Genomic DNA, 22878 nt, shown 5'->3' with positions numbered 1-22878 from the left:
CTGCATTTCCTTCTGAGTTTCTCCAGCTCTTTCGCGCAGAGAAAAATCATTGACGTAGATGTGATTTTGTGCTTTTGTTTTTGGAAACAGCTTACATTTCCACTGAAAATGTGTAGAGGATTGAGTTGCAGTGGATCATCCACTCATACAAGTTGGGCTTGGGCCATAAGATTGTTTTGTTGTGGGTGATAGCAGGTACCTTTGTGTGCTTCTTTATTATTTCATATATGGGCCAACATTTGCCAGAAAATAAAGCACAAATACACGACAAATTGTTCTTGCAATGGAGGGAGTGCAGAGGCGATTCACCAGGCTGATACCCGGAATGGCAGGAATGACTTAGGAGGAAAGATTGCGCAAATTGGGATTGTACTCGCTGGAGTTTAGAAGATTGAGAGGGGATCTCGTAGAGACCTATAAAATTCTGGCAGGACTGGACAGAATGGATGCAGATGGGATGTTTCCAAGGATGGGAAAATCCAGAACCCGGGGCCATGGTTTGAGGATAATAGGCAAACCATTTAGGACCGAGATGAGGAAGAATTTCTTGACCCAGAGGGTGGTGAATCTGTGGAATTCATTGCCACAGAGGGCAGTAGAGGCAGGTTCATTAAATCTATTTAAGAGGGAATTAGATCTATTTCTTCAGTATAAGGGTATTAAAGGTTACGGAGAGAAGGCGGGGACGGGGTACTGAACTTTAAGCTCAGCCATGATATCGTTGAATGGCGGAGCAGGCTCGAAGGGTCGAATGACCTACTCCTGCTCCTATCTTCTATATTTCTATGTTAAATTGTCTTCATCATCCATCACTGAGCCATAATAATAATATTTTGATTCTTTTGGCATGAGATGAGAGGCCCTTCACCTGTGCAATGAGTGGGAAAGGATTTGCATGGTCATCCAACTTGATGACCCACCAGCGGGTTCACGCCAGGGACAATGTTTAAATCTGTGGTATGTTAGCATTTAAGTATGTTTACATTTAAAAAAAATAAATTCAACAATGTTGGTTTGAACCTGCTGCTGTTCGTAAGGAGTTTTCATGTTCTCCCCGTGACATGTTTGGGTTTCCTTTGGTTGTTCTGGTTTCCTATTGCTCTCCAATAATATGGATTGCAGGTTAATTGGGTGGCACAGGTTCATGGGCTGAAAGGGCCTGTTACCGTGCTGTATCTTTAAAATTACAAATTCTTGATTCCAACATGTTATTTTTCTTAAACTGCTGCAGTCCATTTTTTTATCAAATAAGGTTATTAATTTTATAATGTGTTGCTGCAGTTTATATAAATAGAACTTGAACACATTATCATGGATTTTGACAAATATAACCCAGTGACACAAAGCTGGAAAAAGAGACTCGCTGATCATGTTCAGAACAATTATTTAATCTGAGTTGAGGATTAAGTTGAAAGCAATGAAGGACCTCACAGACGGAATTCTCTCTACTATGCTTCGTATTTTGCAGTGTTTCGACGAATGACTCCTTCAGGTTACAGTACACTAAAACAAAATTAAATATTCTGGATGGCTGAAATCTGAAATTAAGCAGAAACCACAGGATACTCGCAACATGTATCCTCTGGAGACGGAAGCAGGGTTAACCTAGCAGGTCAGTCGTTGACCATCAAACTGAAGTGTAGTTTCTGTGCCTCTTGCCACAGAGATCGTCTGTCCTCTTGAGTATTTACATTTTCTATTCCTGCTGTAATCTATATCCTCACTTTGGAAAGAGATACTCTCCAGTAAAAAAATAGCAAAATCAAAGTATTGTTCTTTCTGTCAACACAGCGTACAACTACAGTGAATTGTTTTTATTCTAAAGCATTTGATGCTCGCATTGATTATGCACTCAACAGTGCATGAACTAGTAAAAGACCTTGAATCCAGTGGTTACCTTAATATTTGGGTCTCACACCTAATTTTCTACATAACCAGAAATTAAATGTTTCTTGTGGCAGTGTCTGCCTCCTGAACTTGTGTTCGAACCACAGTTCTTACAGAAACACTTGGTCAAGCCTCCCTGGAAAAAAATATCTAACTGTAATGTATACCTTTATTACTGCATAAGTTGGCAACCAAACTCCATGGGAGAAAAGCAAAACACGAAAGCCTGTAGCCCACTGTGGTTGAAGAGAAAAAGCACAATGCTGGAGAAATTCAGCAGGTCAAACTGTTTTTTCTATAGCAAAGATAAAAAAAATACATAACAGACGGTTTGGGCCCGAACCCCTTTTCAAGCTATGGAAAAATGTCAGCAGGCATCCGAACAAAAGGGCAAGGGGGGTGGGGGTGGGGGGAACATGTGGTTGTAAAGGCAGGAGGTGAGAGGTGAAAAGAGAGCAGGTGAGCAGAAACCAGAAAAAGGACTGTTAATGCCAGCTGGCTGAAGATTGCCCGGATGGAAAATTAGGTGGTGCTCCTTCAATTTACAGGTGGTCTTGGTGGGATAATAGATGAGGACATGAACAGACATGTGAATATGGGAGTGGCACGCAGAACTGGGAGGTCCCTGACACTTGTGTGGACAGGCGAAGGTGCTCAGCGAAGCGATCTCCCAGTCTGCTCCCAGTCTCTCTGATACAGAAAAGGGAGATTGGAGACAAACCCAGAATTTGAAACCGCTGTTCAAAATGGCTGGCTAATTTACTTTATATAAATGGCATTCTGCTTCAACCTCCTTGTTATTTTTAAATATTTGCTGGATTTGCACATTAATCGCCCATTAAACTTGTCACAGCTCATACTTACCACTACAAATACTTGTTTAATGATGTGATAATTGTAAATGCATTCCCATCAATTCTCCAGCATAGAAAGAAAATAAATGAAGTGTTGAGTCTCATTCCTGCCTATTGTAAATTCTTCTTGAGGAGTACAAGATCTTCAATTTTAATACATTTTCCCTTTACCTCGCTATCCCAATATTCCTTCTCTCTTAACCCACTTGTCAAATAAAGTGAAAGTTCATTTTTTAATGTGTTTACCCACACTTCTATTTGGCTCAGAAATGCGTAAATCTACCCTGAAGAATTAAACTTTTTATATCGTATCCCTGCTTAAAAATATTTGAATAAATTGTCAAGGCAGGTGACAGGGTTAAATTGCGAACACGAACCATTCTTAAGACCACAAGGAAAGCTCAGATGGCTGATTGATGTCAAGCGAATGCCAGATCACAGGTTTATTTTGGTGTATGATTCATTTTGGACTTGGCAGCTTGAGTCACTTCTGGAGAGACAAGCAAACTGCTCTGCAGATTTTTGGGATGCATATACAGATGACTTTCTATTCCCTGGAAACTATGGTTATTTGGGAAGGATTTATACAATGCATGGTGTTGGGCAGAGTTGGCTTGTCATTGGAGAATTATGCAGTGAGATAAGACTCTCGTCAAATTTTGCAACTGCCATGTATGTTTTTCAGACTGCAATGTCAGGAAAATCGCTGAAAAAAAATTAACATAATTACTGCCTCTGTCGTCCTTCACACACACTGGGTGCCTTTTTAGACTACATGGACCTGAGTGCATTAATCCTGGTGGTTGGACATGCAATAGAGTGGATGACTGTCGATGAATTTTTCCGGTAAAAAAAATTGTAAGGGTCCTGCAGAATTGACTCAAAATTCCCACACATTCCTTTTTAGACTGCCAGTGTAGTGGGCAAATTCCTTGATGTCTGCAGTCTAAAAACCATGAGAGTCAGAATAGCAAAGAGCAAGAACATTTTATTTCCAACAGCTATCAAGCTCTTGAACCTCCCCTAATCAAGACCAACAAAGATTCGTCTTTGATTTTTGCACTACGAATATTTATCATCATTTATTTTCCAACCTCTTCCTTTTATATGAAAGGAAGTGGCGCCATGGTTTCAGCATCTCAGCGACCTGGGTTCATATCCACTACTGTCTGTAAGCAGTTTGTTTGTTTGTTTTCCCAGAAACTGCGTCATTTTCTTCTCGATGCTTCGGTTTCCTTCAATGTTCCAAAGACATATAGGGTTTATTGGTCACATGGGTATATTTTGACGGCATGGTCTTGTGGGTCGGTTACTGTGCTGCAGATCCAAATTAGAATTTAAAAAAATAAATAATGACCTTTTTCTCTCACTCGTACCTTGATGAAGGGCTCAGGCTTGAAATATTATCTATAGATACTGCGGGATCCGCTGAGTCTCTTTTGTGTATTAACTTTCTCTTGTGTTGACATATACCTGGGAAGCTGCATCTGTACATTTTACTTATGTAGATAAAAATAAACTTCATTCAAATTCATTCATTCAAAGAATGTTCTGCTTGAATATGCCTTTCCTATGAATGGATTTGACATTCAAATGGAAGAGAACAGCCATTAAAACACCATTTGGCATTGAAATTATGCTCAGTGTGGCATGATAAGACAGTCTTTCTTTCTAACATTTCTCTCTCTAGTTGTGCTTTCATTGTTTTAACTCTAATTTGCTGTTCTTTTCCCTTGATTAGCTGTCTGTTTTTCCATCTGTAAATCTGATAAGTTAAATGCTTGCAGTCCTGGTTCTGTCCTTCACTGGGGTCCAGGTACCTCATTGTCACCTCTGCATAGTTTCTGCAATTTAGATTCAGGCTCAGGAGTGGAGGAAAATATCTCAGGTTCTGCCCCAACCAGTAGACACCCCATGCAAGTATTTGTTCAGTCTTTACCTAATCTTATTGAAGAGCCATATGCTATTTAATGCATCTAAATTGTTAATGTTTGGTGGTGTATATACTGATTTTGCTATCTGCCAGGGCTTGTTCAGCAATGAATATGAGATTAATCTGTTAACACATAATTTTGTATCAAATATCAAAGCTGAAGTTCAGGAAGGTAAAGAAATTGGACTCGTTGAAAGCCCATTATGTTTTGGGTAACTGAGGTCAATTCAAGGCATTTTTGTAGTGTTAGATCAGAGCCAAAAGCTCAAAGATTGAAGACCCTTTCAAGGAAAATGCCCAACTGCAAAGGTGGAGGTTTTCCATCCTTGTGCCTAGAGACTTACCTTTCTGAATGCGCTGTGGCCAGCTTCGAGGTGCTGAATCTCAGGGAAGGGTAATCGGTGGAGCACTGCACTCCGCTGCCTGGCTTGAATGTAGAGCCGCTGCAAGCGGTGGTCCCTCCATTATCCCCTCAAGGCAGGGGCAGCAGGCAAGAGCCTCCAGGGCAGTGGGGGCCAGTGGGAGCCGTCAGGGCAAGGGCGGCTGGTGGGGGCCATCAGGGGGCTGCTGGTGTGGGCTGTGACAGCCTCACTGGGCCGCTTCAGCTTTCGGGGCCACTGTCTGCTGCTCAAAATGCGGCAGAGCAATGGTTGTCGTCCCTAACCATAATACCCCACACAGCTGGAATTGTTTTGGGAAACACAGAGCAGTTCCAGCTGTGTGGGGGATTATGGGTAGGGAAGATGGCCATTGTCTGCTGCCTATTTATGATAGGTGGCGCTACGGCACCAGTTGCCCTGCCTGCATTGGATTCGGAGGGCAGGATGAGGCGCCGCTCAACAAGAATACAACGCAGGAACAGCCTTTTAGGGCTGCTCAATGAAAGTTAAGTTGTAAGTTTTCCCTCCGCACTTGTAGCCGGCCTCCGGCCTGGCATGAACTGGCCTTGTGTTTCATATACCCAAAGAACTCTGCTCAGCCTTTGACTGAGACTCCAGTGGGAAGAAGGATCACTGGACACACTACTAATATGGAGTGACCATGTTTCACTATCATTGATTGCCTGTGAGCAGTATCTTTTGGGCCAAACAGCATTAGATTATTCAGATGTAAGTGATTTAATTGTAATTTGCAAGTTGAGTCAAAATGCTTAGAGTATCTGAAATGTTTCAATATAAAACATTGCCAATTCACACTTCAAGCTTTTTTCATGTTCACCATTTGGATTAATAAAGATAAATGATTTTGCTAATAGCCATGATAAAGCTTGAAAGACTTCAGTTAATTTCAATCTGACATTTGTAATAAATCTTGTAATGACAATCATGTGTTTCTTCATTGAAACATCCAATTTTACGTTGGCCATGGATTGCAGCAGGCTGCCAGGGGTTCTCATACAAATTTCTGAAGCCTCAGGTCAGCAGTTTAGTTTCATGCTTCTCGCATTTGGCACTCAGTCTATCGAGGTTTGTTCGAAACTGGTGCACAAAAAACAAATTGCACACAGCTTTCAGATTGGTCTTCTACAGCCTTGCATCACTTGTTTTGTTCTACCCTGTGTGCATTAGATATTTAGGTCACGTCAAGAATTGCACTCAGGGGTTTTGAAATTTTGCAACAGAAGTAACAGGAAAAGCTTTTTACATTAGTAATGGCACTGCGGAGGATTTTGTTTCATTTGGCTGCCTCTATTTTCACAGCAAAATTTATGAAAGGGAATTACATGATTTCTCTGACCTCTCAAATTAAAGTGTGTTTAGGGCAACTGAGGGGAAAAAAAAACTGTTCACAAGCATTATTCCAGGGAGGAATTGCAGTGCAGTGATATTGCAGCATTTTGATTTCCCCATCACATTGTCTCATTTCATACATTCCTTTGTTATCTTATCTCGATCTTTATAACAATTCCCATTTCGAAATCCATGCTATGGGGACAATTCACTCACTCCTTTAGTGCGCTCAGCTGCAGTTCCCTTTCTAACCATCACAAGTGCTTTAGTGTTTCTGAAGAAGGCCATCTTATCTCTTTGCATTAACTTGGGCATCCTTCGCTAAACTTACTTCAATCATATCCTTAGCGCAGTCACTCAATTATTCTGTATCATAACCTCCTGATGCTGAATATTCCAACTCCAGTCCCATATAGCCCCTTTTGGCCAGATGGTTGAGCAAACTCTGTTTCACTTTGCTGTGTTCTTTAAGTTCAATCTTCATTTACTTTCTTGCTTTTCTTTGTCATGGATCAGCCATTTTTCCATTGTTGGTTGACCCATTTTTGATGTTTGCCAATTATTGTTTAGCAGGACTATCACCCCTTTTTGCAAACCATACTTGTTATTTCACATCATCTTGAAAAATAAAGAATTCCGTTATTTACGAGTAATTATTATGTTTAAATCGGACTTTGTTAGCTATAATTAAAAATGCTTGGGAACAGGATTTGAATTTGACTATATTGGATGTGGATTGGGACATAATTTTTAAGTTGGTTAATGGCTCTTCGTTATGTGCTTATTATGGTTTATTACAATTTAAAGTGGTACACAGAGCACATATGTCCAAGATTAAATTGTCTCGTTTTTATTCTGCGGTGACAGTGCAAGAGCAGAGAAGTGTAATTAATTTATATATTCTAGTCTAGAAAAAAACTGGAGATAGTATTTCCATACTTTGTCATTTTTTTAAGTATAGATTTAATACCAAACCCTTTGGTGGCCCTCTTCAGTACAATGGCAGGGAATGATTCTTCTTTGTCTCGGGTTCAGAGTCGTGCTATCTCTCTTTTGGCGAGGTGGGCGATTTTACTTAAATAGAAGGATGCTGCCCCACCTACTCATGATCATGTGTGACATCATATCCTGTTTGAATATGGAAAAGATTTGTTATTCAGTTAATAATTCAAGATTCCAGATGTTATGGGGGTCATTTATGACTCACTCTTACTGTATAATTTCACTTCAATGTAATCTTTTCAATGTAATCTTGTATCTTTTCCACATTCTTTTTATGTATTTTTTCTACCTTCATTTCTCTTTTAAGATTAATCATCTATAGCATCTGGCAACGCTGTGGGAGGGGTTTTGAGTTTTTCTCCTATTATTTTCTTTTTTTTGTTATTAGTTTTTTAAAAAATATATTCTATTTGGAATATGAATTATGGATATAATTTACAATTTATGTATGCTTTTATATACTGAATGTTTTATTAAGTTTGTGTAACTATCCATACGATTTTATTGAATTGCATTTTTTTAAAAATCAATAAAAATGCTTCAAAAAGTAAGAAAGAAAAACAAAGAATCATCGAAACAAATTCCATCCAAACTGTCTGCACTTTAAATAAAACACAGAAATGCTGGAGGAACTCGGCCGGTCTCGCAGTGTCCACATATAACAAACAAGATATATAACCGATGTTTCAGGACTCTAAACCTTCTTCAACCTCCAACTTATCTTCCACATTTTATTTGAACAATTTGGAACAATAGGACAGTTCCTTTCTTCTTGGAATAGTGAAATATTATTCTGTATTTAATTTTCCTTGTGCTTTGGTGCAATTGTGCTTGTTCTTCAACTCATTGCAGGAACATTCTTGCCTCTCTGGTCTTAAAAGAAGGGAGTGCTGGGATCTTGAGTGATGTAGGTTTGATTGTGGATGATGTTGGATACAGAGAATCCGTCCTTGAGTTTGTTAGTATTTGACTTATGAATGTATTTATTAAACACGTAAAACCTTGAGTATAAATGAAGATGGTACAGTTCGCGTAGTGGTTAGCTTAACGTTGTTACAGCGCCAGCGACCAGGACCAGGGTTCGTATAGCGTGCTGCCTGTCAAGTGTTTGTACTTTCTCCCAGTGTCTGTGTGAGTTTCCTGTGGGTGCTCCGTTTCTTCCCACCGTTAAAAAAATGTACCAGAGGTTGGAGGTCAATTTGGTGTATTTGGGCAACATGGGCTCATGGGCCAAAAGGGCCTGGTATGGTGCTATATGTCTAAATTTAATTTAAATTTAAATAAAAGAAAAATAAATTCAACCACACAAATTAAAAAAAAAATTCTGTCAAGGGGATATTGTTAACAAAGGCAACATTAATGTAAGGTAGGGAGCTGACTTACTAAATGGCATGAATGTACTCCCCAGTGCTATTGATTCTGACCCAGTAACAACAAAAGAATGTTACTGAATGGTCTGTGATTTGGCAGGAAACTTCAAATGCTGTGTCACCTACATGGTGTCTTTTCAGGTGAAGGGGGTCACAAGTTTAATATGTACCAACAGGGCGAAGAAAGCACAATTGGTTGAAGTCCCCTGATTTGTGTTCTTGGCCTGAATTGTTGCTTTGACTGGAGAACAACGACTGGTTTAACATGTAAGCTGCATTTAAGTTTCAGCTGTTCCTGTGGTGAAATCTAAGCCCCTTGTTGATGGAAAGAAAGTTGCCGTGACTAGATACAAACGTCCTCCGATCAAGAAGCTTATTAAAGTCGGTGTTCATTAAACCTTACTTGGTCAGATAAGAAATGCAATCAGCAGAACATATTCTTGCACAATCTTGTGAACAAAATCTCTCTTTGCTTCTCGTTAGTTTTGGCGATCTTTCAGTGTTCCTTTTAGTTTGTAAATGTTTAAATTATGCAAAAAATTTAGACATGCAGCGTGGTATCAGGCCCTTCCAGCCCACGAGCCCGTGCTGTCCAATTACATCCAATTAACCGACAGTACGTTTTGAAGGATGGGAGGAAACCGGAGCGTCCGGAGGAAACCCACACAGACACAGGGAGAACATCCTTATTGACAGCGCCAGATTTGAACCCCGGTTGCTGAGATGCTGTAACAGCGTTGCTTGCGCTATCCACGACGCTAACCATGCCACCCTTTTATTAATTTAAATTCTTGCGCATAACTCAATTTGTTGCTCTTGCCTGAATCATGATGTGATAGTTTGTGAGGTGAACAAGGAGATCTGCAGATGGGTCCACTGAGGGTAGGTGAGATACAAATCTGAGGACCTACTGTAAGGATGAACATAGGGGAAACGTCTTCATTCAGAGAATGGTGGGAGTGTGGAATGAGCTGCCAGCTGAAGTGGTCAATGCAGGCGCTATTTTAACATTTAAGAAGAGTTTGGACAGGGACGTGGATGGGTGAGGTATGGAGGGCTATGGACTGGTCAGTGAGACTGGGAATAAAAATGGTTTGGCACAAGCTAGAAGGGCCAAAGGGGTCTGTTTATGTGCTATATGGTTCAACCGTAGAGTTTAGTGCAGTGCACAAAAGTGCTGGAGAAGTTCAGCAGGTCACACAGCAACCACAGAAAGTAAAATGCAGTTTTGTTAGATGATATTTTGTTAATTGTGGATCCTGTGCTTTACAGAGAGATCAAGAATAAATGGGAGCTTGCAGAGATATAGACGTAGAACTTTTTAAAGAACAATACTTTTGAAATTACAAGATGATTCTTCGCTACAAGAAGGTGCACAGCACCTCAGATGCATTGTCATCCTTCCATCCATTACTCAGCAAGTATCAAATAAACCCAATAATAATATTTTAGTTCACTTTCATTGCAAGCTTCAAAATATACTGTAAGATGGTACACAAACATAAAACTAGGCCATTTACCCCCTTGAAACTGTTTTGCCATTCAACCATACTACAATTGATTCCATTTATTTGCTTTGATTCCATAGCCATTAATGTCATTGTCCAACAGTATTAACCGGATCAAATCAGGTGTGTTCAGTTCAACATATGGACAATTAAGGTTCAGATTCTGCCATCAATGTCCTCAGCTGCTCACTCAGACTTGACAGTCCAACTGACCTTTCAGTCTCAGATCTGGCCAGACACCAAGTCCAAACAGCTCCAGAACATTGTGCAACTTTCCAATCTGCCACTGTAACTGCCTTTGTCCTTTGACTTCTCAATCTTGGACAGTGCAGCTTCTTCGTGAGATGTCATCTCGGTCATTCTTTATTCCACCATTTCTCACCCTCTTCCTGTTTCTGTAAAATCCTGCAACCACGGATCAGTGACCAAGATGGTGGCGTCTGTTCTGGACAGAGGCCACAAAGGGTTACAGACTCTGGGAGAGCAGTGAACAGATTCAGGGTACCAAAAATAGGAAGAATAACCCCCCCCCCCCGTCCCCGTTGAGAAGAAGAAGCATAGGAGATGATCCTGCAGGATGGTGACTGTGGCAGCGAACCACACAGCTATGGAATGCTAGACAAATTACAGTCAAAGGCCCCACACAGGCTGTGGGCTGCTGGAGACTGGCTCATGGGAACCAGTTATCGGAACTGGGATTCAAGAGGGCAAGATGGCGAAGGGCCTCAAGTGCTGAAGGTTTGAATGTGGAGCTCGGGCTGCCATTAGATCAAACAGGGGTCTGTGGGACTACAGGGGTCTGTGGGAGCATTGGAGGCAATTCATGATCATTCAGTGTCTCTCATTTGCTTCTCTTTCTCCTATTTCTCCTATTTCCTCTTTCTCCTTTTGTTAGGGGCACCAGGCAACGCTTTGTTTGCCTTATAGCAGGGAAAAGGAAATTTTGTGTAATATTACATTTTTTATGTTATTATTTGATCATAAAGGGAATCTTGAATTTATATTCACCTTCTGCATTTGAGGTACCGGAGCTGTGGCTCACAAGCCAAGTGTGATCTGGCCCATCCAGCCCTCAAAGTGACTCATATACTTGCAATTTCCTCTCGTTCCTTCTGGTTTTGCTGGTCATAAATGCTTCAATTGCTGATCAACTTGCCAGATGGGAGAGTAATGCTGTGTTCAAACCTCTTGGTTCCCAAATAACAGAAATCTATTGGCACACAACACAACCGGAGTTCCTTGCCAAAGTAATAAATACCCTGAAAGTCTCTGGTGAAGTAAATTAAATGACAAAATCACTTTAACGACCCTAATTCCCTGACTCTTAATTGCACTTCAAGGATGCTCACTGATATATCATAGTACTTTGTCGACTCTATCAAATCATTCCCACCCTTTTCTCACAAGCAGACGACCTTCAGTATTCCCTTACTTACTGTGGAACACCTTCAACCAACCCATGAAAAACCAGTGTGGGGGGGGCGGGGGTGTGAACACGGGGGTAGGCAAACCTAAGCCCCTCCCCTGCCCACCGACAGGATTTTTGTTTTGTTTTGGAGGGAACATTTTTTGAGAATCATTGTGTCTGCAATATTTACCTTCATCACATGGCGGTGCACTTGTTCGAAACCCACCGACACTCAGTCTATCCATGGGCCATGGACCATAAGGTGAAAGATGCTGTTCTAAGCCATTTGGAGATGTTCTGCAGGGGATGGCGAAGGTGTTGCATAAATGTTCGTCTTCCTTTTTAATACATTTAATATTAACTTTTAATTAATTATCTGGGTCTAAGGATGGTGTTGTTATGCTGGTTGTGTTGAGCCTCAATATGAAGATAAATCAGTATGTAACTTCTGTGGTTTGTATTAGATTAAAGGAAGACTATGTTCAATATCAAAACCACTTTCTTTTTGTACACTCTGATAACTGACTATTTATTAGTTGTCTATCTCTTATTTATTACCTCTTTTTAATTTAACTTGATGTCTATTTATTGTAGTTCGTTTTCCAAAGGATTTGATTGGCTGGTTCATGAGTATGTGACAATAAACTAATTTTTCAATGCTTAAAAAAACTTCAAGTCATTTAACTTTCCTTTTTTATGCTTAAACGCAGTTGATCTGACTGTACTTTTAACAAAAAAAAAGAGTTGGGATGATGGAATCAGAACTTAGTTAAATATAGAAGAAGAGTGGCGCAGTTGGTGTAGCCGTTAGCGCCACGCCTTTACAGAGCTGAATGTAAGGAGTTTGTATGTTCTCCCCATGTCTGCGTGGGTTTTCCTGGGGGCCTCGGGTTTCCTCCCCTGTTCGAAACGTACCGAGGGTTTGGTCAATTGAGTGTAAATTGGGCGGCACGGACTTGAGGGCTGAAATGGCCAGTTACCGTGCTGTACGCTTAAATTTTTAAAAATGTAAATGTAGCTTATTAAAGGCATGCTGTTAAATTTACTTTGACTTGCAGTTTCAGGCCTTTGCTTGTTCGTGAGATCTCTAATTTAACACAACAATTGGACCTTCATTTTATTGACATCACTAAATTTTACCTGAGTGTCCTTATTCAGCCATTTGTCCCATCCATGTCCTCTGCTCTGATGCGAGAATACACCAGTTGACTTAACTGTTGTATTACTGGAGGTTGATCTTTTGGTTAATTTCCTCAAACATGCGAGTTTATTTTATTGTCATGTAATAAAACAGATGTAATATTACATGATATTGTCTTTAGTCTGCCATAAGGGCAAAGATTTGCCATCAGAAGAAATTGCCCAGTGCCCTTTACAGTCAGAGAAAATGCTTAATTTTATCCTTTTTGTTTTGATTATATTGAATTTTTTAAAAATTAGATATACAGCATGGTAACTTCCGGCCCACTAGCCCATGCAGCCCAAATATCCCAGTAAACCTACAACCCCCGTACTCTTGGAAGGGTGGAAGGAAATCGGAGTACCCGGATGAAATCCACAGGAAGAACGTGCAAACTCCTTAAAGCCATTAACTCTGCAAACATCATTTACACCTGCCTGTCACTTTCAGTTGCTGCACCTGAACTTTTCCTTAGTCCTTCCCAAAATAGTCAGGATTTGTAACTGTAATGTTGTCAGCTTCTGCCTGAATTCTACCTCTACCTCTATGTTTACCTCTACCCCTATGTTGCACTGGGAGGTGTCTTTTGCTGAGAGAACTCTCTGCCAAGTGCTTAGTGAATGGCAGTGGTCTCATGAAGGTGTTATGGCCAAATTGCACCATCCATTTTGTCTATTCTCTTGGTTGAATGTAAATTATTCCAGGATTACTGAGCAATGTTACCAACAATTTAATTTATAAAACAATGGGAGGAAAGGAACATGGTCTGGCTTTTAGCATGCTGTTTGGCAGATTAGGATCTTATTTTGAAATGGGTTTCAAAATATTTGATTTAGAATCGAAATGATCAGGCCAAGGGAGACCAATGCGATGCAACTGATTGTAGAAGTTCCAAGAGCATTTACCCACATGAATTGAACAGACCACAAACTCTACCCACAGTGGAGTATCAATGACAATATAATGGCACAGCTCGTAGAACCACTGACTCACAATTCCAGTGACTTGAGTTCAATTCTGACGTCTTTGTGCAGTTTACATGTTCTCCCTTTTATCTGGGTGGTTTCTTCTGGATTTTCCAGCTTTGTCCCACATTCCAAAGAGGTTTGGATTGTCAGGTTAATATTCTGCCGGAGAACTTGGAAAAGTCCCTTCATTCCTTTTTTTAAAAATACGTTGTTGATAACATTACTTAGTAGTCTTGGAATCATTGTTTTGCATCTGTATTGCGTTTGACTAAATTGAAAACTTTTGTTATCACTTTGTGTATGTGTGTGTATGCGGGGGTGGGGAATTGAGAGTAGATTGTCAGGGGAAGATGGGAGAGCATTGATGTTTATTTTTGGAGGAAAATCAGAATGATCAAAGAAATACTGTATTTATTTTAAAATGTCCTAAACAAAGCTGAAAACATGACAAACATCTGCAGCACAAACAAAGCATAGCGGATGGATTGGAAATGGAACAATGATAAGGCAAATACTTCAGTGATCTGGTTCGTGAGGTCCGTTTTAAAAGAATATACAGTATTCTCTTGCAGACTTCAGGAAAAACTTCAAATTTAAACACAAGCAGCATTTCTGTAACGATGACCCTTAAAAAAGCTTATGCAACGGAAATGGTCCAGTTCCATGTTTGGCATGGAGACAAATGAGTTGATTGACAATATAAATGATTGCAGAAGCTCAGAATGATTTGCAAGGGGTCTACCATTTGAGGTTAATGATATCGAGAGTCATTGAGAGGTCAAGATGGAAACATTATCTATTACCAGAAGTGAGTGCCGAGAAAAAGGAGAATTAAGAGTAAAAAAATACAATGAAACTGAGTAACAAGAAAATATAAATATAACATGATGATGTGGGTGGCACGGTTAGCGTAGCAGTTCGCCTCAGGGTCGGCGTCATGGGCCATGCCCCCCCAAAATGAGTTATTGTGCCCCCCCCCCACACACCCGCAGTACTAGCGTCACTAGGAGGTTGCGGACTGCACTGCGTGACACCATCAGAAGGGGTGTCACCAAAATGAATCACGAGATTTTTGTCTCCACGCACATGCATTTGTCTGAAACGACGGGGGTGGGGGGAAGTGTGACGGCGCAGCGGACGGAGGGGGTATGGCACCCCATGCTGAGTGAGTTCTCAAATGGCAGTTTGTGCCCCCACCCCCCACTAATGCCCCCCTGATTAGATCTCTTCTGGTTAGAATCCGGCACTGTCCATGAGGAATTTGTATGTTCTCCCTGTGACTGCTTGGGTTTCCTCCGGGTGCTCTGGTCTCCTTTTACCATTCAAAATGCACAGTGATTGTAGCACAGGTAAGAAAGGGTCTATATGTCTAAAAAAAAATAAAATTTTAAAACAGTCCTTGTTTCTATGCATTAATCAAAGTCTATGTTTCAGGCACTTTGAATATTTATCTATCTTTTTATATTTATTATCTTTTATTTCTTGCATCTGCAGCAAACACAAAGAATTTCATTTTTACATTGCCCTTGTGTGCATGACAATCAACTCTCATCTCATTATCTTATCTCACAAGGTTCACCATTGGGATTTTACCCTGAATGCATTTCGCGCAAGTGGTATCTAAATCAGCCGTTCTCAACAATTTATCGGCTTTGGCCTCCACGGGACACTATGGGCCCCCTTCCCTGTGAAGCAGTCAAGTTTTGATTTCTTTCGTACTTCTCTCCTACCAACTACATTAAAAAAATATAAAAATTTGTATTCTGTGAGGTGAAAAGAAATCAAGCTTTTACTTAAGTGTGCTGTGGCTCCCAGGGAGGGTGTAGGATCCCCTTTGAGAATGGCTGTACTTACACAATCCAATCACACAGATGTTTGAAATCTGAAATAATGAAAAATTGAGCTATTCGGCAGGCCAGGCATCATCACCGGGGAGAGAAAAAGAGGTAATGTTTCAGTTCAGTGACTTCTTGTCAAAGCTTTCAGCTCATAAAAGGTTATTGAAGTGAAATTTGAATGTTGTTCAGTTCTCCACTGATGTTGCCTAGCTTGCTGAGAGAATCCATAGTGAGCAATCATTTGAAGCTTAACATTATTAATTTAAATTCATTACCTCTTGTCATTTAATATTGTAATAAAAAAAAAATTAATTTAGACATACAGGCCATTTCAGCCCACGAGTCCATGCCACCCAATTTACACCCAATTCATCTGCACCCCTGGTACGTTTTGAATGGTGGGTGAAAACCCAAACTCCTTACAGACAGCGCAGGATTCAAACCCAGGTCCCGATCGCTATTGCTGTAAAGGCATTGCTGTGTCTAACAGAACAAACATAAAAATGGCAAACTCAGTGCATTCTGATTTTGCTTCATCCCCTCCATTTTTTGTGGAGACGACCTTCCATTTCCCCTCTTTTATCTGCCTTGTGGCATTATTAGAGCTTTTGATGCATTTCAACTTCTTTAAAAAAAAATGCAAGGGACGTGGATGTCATTGGCAAGGCTAAAATTTACTGCTTATCTTGAATTTCCCAGAGTCTCAAGAGAAAGGTAGAACAACATTGGAAAGCCTCAAAGAAAGTAGATTTTATTTCATGAAGGACATTCGCAAAATTATTGTACTTTATCTGATAATCCAGCAGTTTCATCGTTAACATTGGCTATTTCTTCCATATTTGCTTGGCTAGGAACAGCGATGTGGAGGAATTTCTTCAGCCAGAGGGTGGTGAATTTGTTGTCACAGGCAGTTGTGGAGCACAGGTCATTGGGTGCATTTAAGGCAGGGATTGATAGGTTCTTAATTAGCTAGGGCATCAAAGATAATGGGGAAAAGGCCAGGAAGTGGGGCTCAATGAGAAAGTGGATTAGCTCATGACAGACTCAATGGGCTGAATGGCCAATTGCTGCTCCTGTGATCTTCATCAGGGACCATCATAACATACAAATGTGTGCCTCCTGGTATATGGTTTAACCATCCATTCTCAATAGGGGCACTCTTCTTTACCCTCCTGGGTCCACAGGACATTTAAGTAAAAGCCTTGTGCTCTTTTCACCTTACATATCATGAATATTTGTTTGTATTTCATGTAGTCGTTAGAAGTCTGGAAGAAACCAACACTTGACTGCTTCACATGGAAGGAGACCCATAAGCATTGAGCAGAGTCCAAGGTTGGGAGGAGTGGAGGGGAGGGCATAGCAGAAAAAAGGTTGAGAATGGCTGCTTTAGATACTACTTGTGCAAATTGCACCCAGGGTAAAATCACAGTAATTACTATTTTAAGAAAAAGTGAAAACAATTGAAACAAGTGAACAGTCAGTTTGTTTTTTGAGGCACTTGGTAAGTTATGCATATTCTCTGAATCATGGACTCAGCCATCTGTAATATTGCAGCAGAGATGCTTAAAGTTTAATCTGGCATTCTGCAAGAAGGCATTAAACCAGTTTATAAAGACAAAACTCGTTGACCATCTTATCCCCTTTCAGTGAGAGGCTGTGTTTCTCAGAATCCTTTTGATTTTGCTTCCTGTTGCTTCATCTGCTTTCATAACTGCCCCATGATGCAGAAAACCAGGGTCCTTAATCCCAACCTTTATGCAAGATCATCAACATGAAATGTTAACTCCATTTTCTCTCTCCATTCACACTGTGTGCAGTTTGCAGATATATCTCAAGTGGTTCACCATTTTCAAAGCTGATTGTGGAACCTTGCTGTCCAAATTAGCCATTATTAAATGGCATTGACTTCTCTGGTTTCCTTTAACTCGCCGCCCCCCCCCCGCCCCCCACCTTCTGTCTCTTTCTCTCTTTCCTTTCCCTCTGTCTCCTTTCACAGAGCCAAATTCAATTCTCACCTTTCCTCTTATCATATCCAATTAACACCTTTTGTTGGTCTGGACTCCTCCCCCCCACCCATTGTTCAGTCTTCATTCTTGTTCTTTGCTTATACTAGGAAGAAGGGCTCAGATCCAAAACGTTGGGAATATATGTTTGTGGTGAAACCACTATTTTATATGTAAATGACATGGCCTTTTATATTTGACCCTGCTCTCACTGGCCGGCTTGTGACTCCTCCCCTTTATCCCCCATAAAGGCTGTCATGCCACAAGCCTGCCCCCTGTTCGAGTCTGGGTCAGGGAGAGCCAGCAACACAAGGGATGCTGTCCATCTCTTGCTAATAAAAGCCTTCAGTTCCAGTAACTTCAGTCCTTGCATTATTGATCGTGCTTCAATGTTTACCTCCTACGGATGCTGCAAGATTGGCTGAGATCCTCCAGTATTTTTGTGCATTTTTACATGAACAGTTGTGTTTCCTGTGTCCTGACAGTGACCGCATGTGGGCAAATGATAATTCTTCAAGAAGTAATTCAATGGCGGTTGAGTGGAATATTGTAAATAATAGTTACTTAAATTTATCTTAAATTATACATTTTACCTTGCTAATCATTTGTTTACTAAAGCTAATTAGTCTTAAAATATGTTTTCCTGTCCTGACATTGTGAAATGTGCTACATAAGTGAAAGTTTATTTTAATTGATGACTTATTTCTTCATGAATAAGAGTTACATCTGCAGTTTTTTTAAAAAACCTCCACATAAGCTGCTGGAACATGCTTAATTTGACCTACATTCTTATAAAAATTACAGATTGTTTGAAAATGCTCCAATCAGGGAATGGTTCTTAGAATTTGGCTCATTTTATTTTGCTGATATGTTGCCAAAGCTCCTTAGAAACTGATTGCTGCCAGTCTTAAATGAATGATTGAATCAAACAAAGTGCAAAATGTGTGTGACTCATTCACAGCCCTTCATTATGCAGTATGGGGTGGCGGGGGCGGGGGGGGGGGGTGGAAGGCAGGTGGGGGATTTGTCCATTTGTCGGCAATCTAAGAGCTAATAGTCTTTTTTTCACTTGCCTTTTCCTGAAAAATTCAGCTTCCAAATGAAGTTGAAAGTCTTGCTTTCCTATGTGCGGGAAATAGAGGAGATGCGGGTGGGATGCAGAGGGGAAGACCTTTTCTAAAGAAGGAGGACATCTCTGATGTTCTGGAACTGGAGACCTTGTCCTGCGAGCCGATGCAGCAAAGATTGAGGAATTGAGAGAAACAGGCATGAAGAGGCCAGCTTCTTTCTTGAAGCAGTGCAGTTTTCTTCCGTCCTACAGTGTTAGATGTGGTGTTTCTCAAGTGGCCAGTTAATTTTGAACAAGTTGTGATAACCGCGACATGGGAATATCATGCAGGTGAATGTTTCACCTGGCAGAAGGGCCAAGAACAAAGGAGAAAAAGTTTTGATCATAATTTAGAAGGACGAGAAAGCTTTTCCCCACCTGGAGGGTAACAGAGGGTCTGGTACTTGTTGCTTGAAAACAGACATACTTAAAAAGTACTTGCATTTGTCCTTGAGAGCTGTGGTTTGTAAAGCTCTGAGTTTAGTGCTAGATGGTGGGATTGGGCTTGATAGCTGTTTTGATCAACCGACTGAGCTTCTCCAGTATATTGTATTTTGATGAGGAAATGTTCGCTGGTGACACGTAAAAAGCAAGCTGCTGGAAGATCTTATCCGGCTAAGCAGCACCAGTGGAAGTAAACAGAAGGTCAGCATTTTAAAGGTCGGTGTCTGATTAATCTAATATAGAAGGTGACCCCTCCTCTCACTCCAAGGTGAGAAAGAAAATCCTGGGAGCTGACCCTGCAGGAATGGAGAACACGGCAGCCAGGCCAGTGAGGGGCTCAGTGGCTGAAGGACCCGCAAAGGCTGTGGTATGCAAGAAACTGGCAGTCCCAGGTGTCAAAAACAGATTGCGGGCTGCTGAAGACTGGTTCATGGGAACCAGGTATCAGGGCTTGGATTTGAGATGGTGTTGAGTCCATGAAGAGCTCTTAAAGGGCCCTCGGGCACTGAAAGCTTGCTGATTCTATCGGAGGTTCAGATCTGGGAGCTAGGGTTTGCAAATGGATTGTACTGGAGCCAGGGTGACAGCAAGAAGCTGGAGGTGATTCCACCGTCACTCTGTGTCTGAAGGGACTTTCCTCTGCTTCTCATTGTTGGGGGCACTGGGTAATGTTAGTGGTGCCTTTATGGCAGGCAAAAGTTGACCAATTTTGTGCATTATAACATTTTGTGTGTTAGTACATGACAATGAGCTTGCAGGCGCCTCAGATTGAAGAGACTGCCATCCGTGCGGTACCGGATGTAAACAGCGTCTTCATTGTTGGGGTCTTTCAAGGCTTGGTTCAGCATCATGCTGAAGAAGATTGAAAAGAGGGTTGGTGCGAGAACACAGCCTTGCTTCACGCCATTGTTAATGGAGAAGGGTTCAGAGAGCTCATTGCTGTATCTGACCCGACCTTGTTGGTTTTCGTGCAGTTGGATAATCATGTTGAGGAACTTTGGGGGACATCCGATGCGCTCTAGTATTTGCCAAAGCCCTTTCCTGCTCACGGTGTCGAAGGCTTTGGTGAGGTCAACAAAGGTGATGTAGAGTCCTTTGTTTTGTTCTCTGCACTTTTCTTGGAGCTGTCTGAGGGCAAAGACCATGTCAGTAGTTCCTCTGTTTGCGCGAAAGCCGCACTGTGATTCTGGGAGAATATTCTCAGCGACACTAGGTATTATTCTATTTAGTAGAATCCTAGCGAAGATTTTGCCTGCAATGGAGAGCAACGTGATTCCCCTGTAGTTTGAGCAGTCTGATTTCTCGCCTTTGTTTTTGTACAGGGTGATGATGGTGGCATCACGAAGATCCTGAGGCAGTTTACCTTGGTCCCAACAAAGCTTGAAAAACTCATGCAGTTTGGCATGCAGAGTTTTGCCGCCAGCCTTCCAGACTTCTGGGGGGATTCCATCCATACCTGCTGCTTTGCCACTTTTCAGTTGTTCGATTGCCTTATATGTCTCATCCAGGGTGGGAACCTCATCCAGCTCTAGCCTTAGGGGCTGTTGAGGGAGCTGGAGCAGGGCGGAATCTTGGACTGAGCGGTTGGTACTGAAAAGAGATTGGAAGTGTTCTGACCATCGGTTGAGGATGGAGATCTTGTCGCTGAGGAGGACTTTGCCGTCTGAGCTTGTCCGTGAACTACTCTTTGCAGATGATGCCGCTTTAGTTGCCCATTCAGAGCCAGCTCTTCAGCGCTTGACGTCCTGCTTTGCGGAAACTGCCAAAATGTTTGGCCTGGAAGTCAGCCTGAAGAAAACTGAGGTCCTCCATCAGCCAGCTCCCCACCATGACTACCAGCCCCCCCACATCTCCATCGGGCACACAAAACTCAAAACGGTCAACCAGTTTACCTATCTCGGCTGCACCATTTCATCAGATGCAAGGATCGACAATGAGATAGACAACAGACTCGCCAAGGCAAATAGCGCCTTTGGAAGACTACACAAAAGAGTCTGGAAAAACAACCAACTGAAAAACCTCACAAAGATAAGCGTATACAGAGCCGTTGTCATACCCACACTCCTGTTCGGCTCCGAATCATGGGTCCTCTACCGGCACCACCTACGGCTCCTAGAACGCTTCCACCAGCGTTGTCTCCGCTCCATCCTCAACATCCATTGGAGCGCTCACACCCCTAACGTCGAGGTACTCGAGATGGCAGAGGTCGACAGCATCGAGTCCACGCTGCTGAAGATCCAGCTGCGCTGGATGGGTCACGTCTCCAGAATGGAGGACCATCGCCTTCCCAAGATCGTATTATATGGCGAGCTCTCCACTGGCCACCGTGACAGAGGTGCACCAAAGAAAAGGTACAAGGACTGCCTAAAGAAATCTCTTGGTGCCTGCCACATTGACCACCGCCAGTGGGCTGATAACGCCTCAAACCGTGCATCTTGGCGCCTCACAGTTTGGCGGGCAGCAGCCTCCTTTGAAGAAGACCGCAGAGCCTACCTCACTGACAAAAGGCAAAAGAGGAAAAACCCAACACCCAACCCCAACCAACCAATTTTCCCTTGCAACCGCTGCAATCGTGTCTGCCTGTCCCGCATCGGACTGGTCAGCCACAAACGAGCCTGCAGCTGACGTGGACTTTTTACCCCCTCCATAAATCTTCGTCCGCGAAGCCAAGCCAAAGAAGAAAGAAGAAGACATGACAATAAAGGAATTCTGGATCTTGACATGGGATATCAAAAAACAAGAATGTTGGTAATGGCTGTGTTAGGAAACAACAAAGGATGTTTACAAGTTTGCATCAATGCAGAACTGATATTTCTCAAATGTACTTGATTATAAATCAAAATGTTATTTTCCATATTTTAAAGATTGGCAAGATGAAATTTGGATTGCAATGTGTAGTTTTGGATACCAAACCTTTTAAAGTATATTTATGCATTGAAACCCTGAAGGAAGAGTGACTGGTGTTGAGCAACAAGGACATTTTTGCGGAACTAAACATATTCTTTTTGAAGGCAAAAAAAAAGAGATGATTTAAGAACTTAAAAAAGAATCAAGGTATAGAAAATAAGTACATGCATCACATTATCCCAATGCATTTTTGGAGAAGAATCATTCCAGTCAGAGGCCGGTAATTATTTCATTCAAGAATCATTCCAATTAAAACATTTTTAAGACACCCATTTCGGCACACGAGCCCATGCCGCCCAATTATACACAATTAACCAAATAACCTGTACGTAGGATGGGAGGAAACCCACGCAGACACGGGGAGAATGTACAAGCTCCTCACAGTTAGCGCTGGATTCAAATCTGTGTTGATCGTACTGTAGCAGCGTCGTGCTAACTGTGCCGTCCCCTACACTAACCACGCTGCCATTACGCTAACTGTGCCGTACCCTACATTAACCACGCTGCCATTACACTAACCACGCTGCCATTACGCTAACCGTGCTGCCCAAATATGTATGGCAGCACATATTTGAAATATCAGAACAATAAAACATTAGGACACTACAGCACAGAAACAGGCTCTTTGGCCCATCTAGTCCATGCCAAACTATTTTTCCACTTAATTATCGACTTGCATCCGGACCATGCCCCTCCATTCCTTTCTCACCCATGTACCTATCTAATTAATCTCTTAAA

General features: G+C 41.6%; 1 protein-coding gene across 12 annotated transcripts in view; it reads left to right on the top strand.

Moving 5' to 3' along the window:
• The window catches only part of LOC138755825 (intermembrane lipid transfer protein VPS13B-like), a 1263706-nt gene that overhangs the window by 668466 nt on the left and 572362 nt on the right, over positions 1-22878 (top strand). The window contains exon 22 of one of the 12 annotated variants that reach the window (XM_069922514.1): positions 10049-10125. The exons of 10 other annotated variants lie outside the window; for them this stretch is intronic. In XM_069922514.1, the coding sequence (XP_069778615.1) occupies positions 10049-10101 (53 nt within the window). In that variant the 3' untranslated portion in view covers positions 10102-10125. Of the gene's footprint in view, positions 1-1468; positions 1667-10048; positions 10126-22878 lie in introns of those variants that run through there. One more of the 12 variants, XM_069922515.1, reaches the window with a different exon arrangement.

Source organism: Narcine bancroftii, chromosome 2, assembly GCF_036971445.1.
Source record: "Narcine bancroftii isolate sNarBan1 chromosome 2, sNarBan1.hap1, whole genome shotgun sequence".
In the NCBI taxonomy this organism is placed as follows: Eukaryota; Metazoa; Chordata; class Chondrichthyes; order Torpediniformes; family Narcinidae; genus Narcine; species Narcine bancroftii.
The sequence above is the reverse complement of the archived record's forward strand: the minus strand, read 5'-3'. Positions and strand labels throughout refer to the sequence as shown.